The sequence below is a fragment of the Chamaea fasciata genome, unplaced genomic scaffold (assembly GCF_029207755.1).
Source record: "Chamaea fasciata isolate MVZ Bird 193981 ecotype frontalis unplaced genomic scaffold, bChaFas1.0.hap1 SCAF_2, whole genome shotgun sequence".
Taxonomy (NCBI): domain Eukaryota; kingdom Metazoa; phylum Chordata; class Aves; order Passeriformes; family Sylviidae; genus Chamaea; species Chamaea fasciata.
The window spans coordinates 64,120,566-64,126,914 of NW_027094087.1; the positions used below are offsets into that span (position 1 = coordinate 64,120,566).

The window sequence follows — 6,349 nt, forward strand, 5'->3', positions numbered from 1 at the left end:
AATCTTTGCTTGTCACTGAAATCCCAAATGCAGAAGACTCTAAAGACTCTTCAGCTGTTGAATTCCTCAGTCTTTCTGCAGAGAAAGTACACAATCACCACTGTAATTACCCACATAAAAATTAAGACCTTTCTTTTGATGTCAGCTTTTCTATCAGTTCAAGTGGAAATGGGATACACAGTGAATCCTCAAGTTTCAGTTCTGCATTCAAGAGATGGACAAAAGAGACGACAGCATATGAAGTGACCTGTATGTTCTTCTGCTTCTTTTGTTGAAAACCAAACCAAAGCCAAGCTTTAGAAATACTGTTCTACAAGTACCAAAGCCAGTTTGTAAAGTAAGGAAATTCTAGACCTAGATTCTTCTTGTAACTTATCAAATTCCATACACACATATATATTCAGTCTTCAGCTATGTGATCTTGCACTATTTTTATCACCTGATTCTTCTGCATCCCATGCACAGAGAATAGGTCCTCTGAGAATGAATAAGAGCTTTGGAGGAGAAAGGTCTGTGGCCTGTGTTGTGCAGGAACCCTGACTCTTTTGTTGTGAAAGTTAAAAGTATAAATAAAAAGGCATACAATTTATATAACCATTTTTAGAAGTTTCATAATCAAGTTGAAAAACTGGCTCATAACAAAAAAAAAAAGGGATTATTCTCTTCTGATTCCATAACCTAGAAATGCAGAATTGTGTGATCTATATTCCACCCCAAGCATGAAATTACCTTCTTAACAAAGCAGTCTATATGACATAGTTTAAAAAACATAAGCAGCTATTAATTTGACTTCTTTAGTATCTAATTTTAGGGTCTGGTTATCACAGCAGAAGCTATGGTCCAAATGTGGATAGCACCTCAGAAAGGCCACAGCCATGAACATTTGTGAAGATATTTGAAACTGTGAGAGCTCACAGGTTAGACTAAGGCACAGGAAGGTATCTTAACTGTCCTCTTCTTGTAAGCTCAGGTACCAAGATGAAAGTTGTAAACAGGAAACTCTATTTACTTAGAAACCAGAGACCAGAATCCTTCCATGAGACTAGATACACTTACAACAGTACATGAAGTAGTCAAGAAGCAAATTTTTATGACAATTTTATCTACATTTTCTAAAATGGTCCAAATATGTTTTCATTAAATTAGAAAGCTGCATTGAGAATGTTGCTCTTCCTGACAGGTTTCAAATTCGTAACTTTCTACAGCAGCATGCCAACCACAAAGTTGTAGGTTGCTAGGAGAAAAGGAAGACTTGGAAGTGGGAGAGACTAATGGGCAAAAGCATCAAAATGCAGGATTTGTGGGCTCAGAACAGAAAAATACAAAATAAATGCTTATACAAAAGCTTTGATCATATAATTTAACCATGCAAAATTTTATGTTCCTGATTCTACACTGATCATAATAATTTAATTTAAAAAAGTACTTTTGACCACAGAGACTTGCAAACTAAATTTCTCAGTTAATGTTTGAATTAGAATATCATTCTCTCACTTATTAACCTTTTGGATTCCCATTAATACGGAATTTTTTACTTCCCATTGACAAACTCAACAGAAACACAGTAAAATGCTTTCGTCATTACTCTTCTAGTGACTCAACATTTGAGCATGAAACTCCGTTTTGTGAAGAAGGCACAGTACTCAGCCCTTTTGCTTCTTGCTTTACACTTCACTATTAGACAGTGTCTAATGGTGGGAGGATTTGCCATCTTTTTTAGAAGCTGTATTTTCAAATTCTTGTATGTTTTATGAAAGACTTCTCCATTCTCAGTGCTTGCTTTACATGAGTTAGGAATACCTGGCATATTCTTCTTGGAACTGCCTCTTAAACAAAATGTTAATTGAATCCTGCGTTCTCAACTCCTCTTGCACACAACCAGAGGAGTCTGGGACTGGTTTGCAGAGGGGCTCATCATTTATGGGTGCAACAGAGAAAGTAGGGGGAGAAAAGTGCTATATGCTCTGAAACCAATCAGTTCAATGTTTGGGTTTTTTTTCTTTTCTCTCTCTTTCTGGCTTACCCCTCCACTGTAAAACAGGGCTGCTGTAAAAATAAACCTGTTACTAGTTTGTGAGGCACGTACTGAGTGTAGTGGTGAACAGTGCCAGGGGCTCATGAGGAATTACATCTTTATAGGATTTGAACAGTGTAAGGCAAGCAAAACATGCCACCACTCACTCAGGAAAGAAGGATTAAAATACTAACTCTTTGCCTTTTGGGTGAATCTCATTCATGTTGGGGATTGATTAACATGTCACCTGAAAAGAGCCATTGTGATCATGTAAAATCTGCATTATAAGCTTTGAGGCTCTGATGGAAGCAACACAAATCTTTACACTGGTATTTTCCAAGCATTTTGTGGCTGATCTTAATTATAAATCTTAATTATAAATTCATATTATAGATTTTTTTTTCCTAACAGTTTTGTCCTAGGAAATGAAGATCAAAAAAAACCAAAAAAACTTTAAATATCCACTACATCCATTGACAATTTTGTCATGCCAGCTGATATTTGATATTGCATATTTCCAAGCAATTTCAAGCAATCAGACCATGTTCTAACACTAATTGTCCACTGTAAGGCATTTTTTTTTCTTTTTACAGATACAATATGGAAAAAAGAACAATAGGTAAGTACTTTATAACACACCTTATCTAACCCTTCAGTCTTCTTAATGCCAGTAGGGCTATCCACATATCCTTACTTATGCATAGATATACTGTACAATTGACATGACAGGATGTTCTTCAGAAACATGCAAAAAACCCACATCAGTAAAGTAGAATGTATTTATTATTACACAACCATAATCTCTCATTAAATAAATCCCACAATATCTAACAGAACATTAAAATTAAAACCAAGAGTTCAAGATCCTCTAGCATAGTATTTAGCTTGGATGTAGAAACAGCAACTGAAACGCCACTGAAGAAAAAACCCAGCTGAGCTGAAAAAGGATACAAAATTCAAAATTCATGTACCAAGCTGAGAAGACCAAGTGGGGGAAAAAAATAATAAAAAGAAACTCATAAACAAACAAAAACCCCAAACAATAATCCAACCCAAACGTTTTTGGAGATACAAGGATACCAAGTAGACACTAAAAATAAATTAATAAAAAAGTAATTTTTACTTGTACATATATGTCAATAACAGAAAAAAAATTATAAAAAGACTTTTGTCTACAGAATGAGTGAGACATAACTTTCCAGGGCTTTAGAAGATTGTAGGATCATAGAACTTTCAAGCACAGAACTTCCATTTTTTCAGCAGTGGACCACCTCTTGACATAACATACAAAGTTTGTAGAGATAGATGAAAGGTTCTTTGATGAGAAACAGAAAGTCAAACTTAGACTCTAAAACTATCTTAAACATTTTCACACCTCAAAAGGTGGCATTTTCATTCATAATAAAATCACATCTCCTGACACAGTTATTTTAAATCTGAACAAATCTGAGCATATTTCTTCAAAAGGACTATAAGCTACTGATGACTTGATGTGTTGTTTCAGTAGCATGAATGAAGAACACAGAATAAATGGATTATGAAAATCAAGAGCAGTAAGAGCAGTAATCAGACACATAATGTCACAGAGTACACACATCCTATCAAGTCGACTCTTCTGTACAAATCAAGTGGTGCCCTTAAAAGTCAGGAAGTTTCTGTTAGTCTGCAGATCTCTACAGAATCTCAGATCAGTGACACACCTAAATGAAAAGTCTATAGAATGAAACCACATTTGTAATAGTTTTAACCTCTCCCATTCCCTCTTCAAAAACCTTGAAGATATAATTTTAGGGTTGGTGTTTTACCTGTCTTTGTAGTGTACCTGATAACAATTTGAATTGAATCCTAGGACAAGCACCTTCTTGTTGTTCAGAACAATTTCCAACGTTCATAAAAACTTCAGCATTGCTTTTGCTTTAAAAATATACCCTAAGTCACTTAGCAGTTATTCCATGTGTTTAAATTATTTAGCTCCCTTGAAATCAACCATGCTAACTAACAAAACAATAAGAGATTGTAGGAGAGAATATGTACTTTAGGGCTCTCTGAAAAAGTGTAACATACTCAAAGTTACACACACATATATTTATCTACAGCTGTACTAATCCAAACATATGCACAGTGCTGTCCTTTCACATAATATTTAATAGTATACATTTTACTTTCAGTAAGAAAAAAAAAACCCCAACAAATAATTTCTTTCATTTCTTTTCATGTTTAGAAATAGAATAGTACATTTTTCTCCATAGGGAAAAAAAAAAAAAAAAAGAGACAAGAAAAATGAAAATGAAGTAATCTTAACCATGGGAGGCAGGGGTAAGCAGAGTTAAAGCAATGAATCATTTTACCCTTAGGACTACCTGTGGCAAAGTTTTTCTGAAAGGTCTCTGTTAGCTACATTTCCTTCTTCAAATGATTTTAATTTCTGTTTCAGCTGGGGGTGAGGAGGGCAGGAAATGGGAAGGAAAATCAATTCAACATTAACGCATTTGTATCAAACACAAAAATCTGGACATGTCTTTCTTGTTCTTACATCCTCTAAGGTGTCACTCTGTTGATGACTAGTAAAATTCTTGTTAAGTCTTATTTTTCTCTGAGGTAGGCTGTAACACCGAGTTTCAGGAAAGCAGACGCTTTTACTTTCGAGCTTTCACCTGTCATTCCACTACCCAGAACAACACCACCCCCCGCTAGCGTTTTAATAAACTTCTGAGAAAGTTGGGGAGCGACGACTCCCAGCGCGCAGCGCCGGCTTTGAGAGGCGCCTGTTCTGGGGCCAGCCCCTCGGGTAGGGGCAGCCCAGGAGCGGAGGTGGGGACAGGGACAGGTCAGGGACAGGAGCAGGTCAGGAGCAGCCGCAGGCCAGGAACACAGAACAGGCCAGGGGCAGGGCCAAGGGCAGCGCCTCTGGTCCGCAGCACCTTGACCGTGAGGCTGGCTGGTCCCTCCCGGGACTCTCGGAAGCTCTCCAGCCGTCCTGCCCTCCTCCTCCAAACCCTGCCAGTTCGAACGGAGGAATCGTCCTGTCCCCAGACCCTCACCCTCCCGCAACAATGCCCGCACACCGGCCCGCCACTGCCCCCCGGGGCCGCAAAGCCCCGCAGTGACCCCGCGAACCCGACCGCGCCCGCCGCGCTGCCCTACCTGTGACCGCCTCCGTCACCTGTTGCTCGGCTGCCTCCATCGGCGCAGCCCCCCGGAGCCTCCTCCCGCTCCGGCGGCGCCACGGGCTTCTCGGGCTCGCGGGCCACCTCCATCCCGCTGGGCACCGCCTCCTCCTCCTCCTCCTCCAGGGACTCCACGTAGAAGACCGTACGGGGCGGCGGCGGTCCCGGGCCGTGTCCCGTGGCCGGCCGGCCGCCGGCGGGCAGCAGCGTCCCGTTGGGCGGGCTGGCCGTGGTGGCTGCCGAGGAGGAGGCGGAGGAGGCGGATTTCTTCCAGAAGACGCCGTTGCCTCTCTCCTGGCTCTTCAGCAGGCGGCTCTGGCTCGGCCCCCAGTGCTCGAAGCTGCTGTCGGGCGGCAGGCAGCCTCCCCCCGCCGGGCCGCCCGCCGGCGAGGGGTGGCTGAACAGTTTCCAGCGGAGGCGCAGGATGTGCTTCACGTCGAAGTCTTTCCTGCCGGAGCCGGACATGGTGCCGCGGCGGGCGGGGGACGGGCGCGGGCTGAGGCGGGACTCACGGCGGCCAGGCAGGGCCGGGCAGGGCCAGGCGGCGGCGGCGGCAGCGGCAGCGCGGGGCGGCGCCGCTCCGGCTGCCGCGGCGGCGGCTCCTCCGGGCAGCGCTGGGCTTGTAGGGCGGAGTGGCAGCCGCCGGGCGGAGAGAGATGCGCGCACGCACCAGTGCGGAGAGATAGAGGAGGGATGGAGCGATGCACAGAGCCAAGAGGAGGTAGAGACACCCAGCAGGAGAGGGGGAAAGAGGGAGAGATGCCCAGAGCTGACGAGAACTGCACGGTGATCAGTGGAAAGGGAAGGAGAGAGAGGCAGAAATGAGAGACATCTCTCAGGGGAGACGGACACTTGCGAGGGAAGAGCGGGTCCGGGAGGCTGCGACGACGCGCTAATCTGATCAACGGGGGAGCGAGCTACAGCCCTGAGAGGAGCCGCGGCAGCGGCGGCAGCGGCGGCAGCGGCAGCAGCGGCAGCAGCAGCCACAGCGGGAGGCAGGTGGCACCTCCTCAGTCTCTGAGAGCTCCGTGACCGAGTGCAGGCAGAGAGGAAAAAGTCACCTGGAAGCCTCTCTCCACCTCCCGCCTTCCCATCCCGTTTCTCCGGGGAGTCCCATGCCTGCCGTTATCTGGGATGGCAAAGCCCGAGAGCTGGCACAGAAGGAAAT

At 44.1% G+C, this 6,349-nt stretch overlaps 1 protein-coding gene across 2 annotated transcripts in view; it reads right to left on the minus strand.

Annotated features, from left to right (window-relative positions):
* KLHL1 (kelch like family member 1) overlaps positions 1 to 5,646 on the minus strand; it is a 186,214-nt gene extending 180,568 nt beyond the window's left edge. For both annotated transcript variants that reach the window (XM_066176265.1, XM_066176264.1), the window contains exon 1: positions 5,159 to 5,646. In XM_066176265.1, coding sequence (XP_066032362.1) covers positions 5,159 to 5,646 — 488 coding nt within the window. The remainder of the gene's footprint in view (positions 1 to 5,158) is intronic.
* Positions 5,647 to 6,349: the final 703 nt, after the last annotated feature.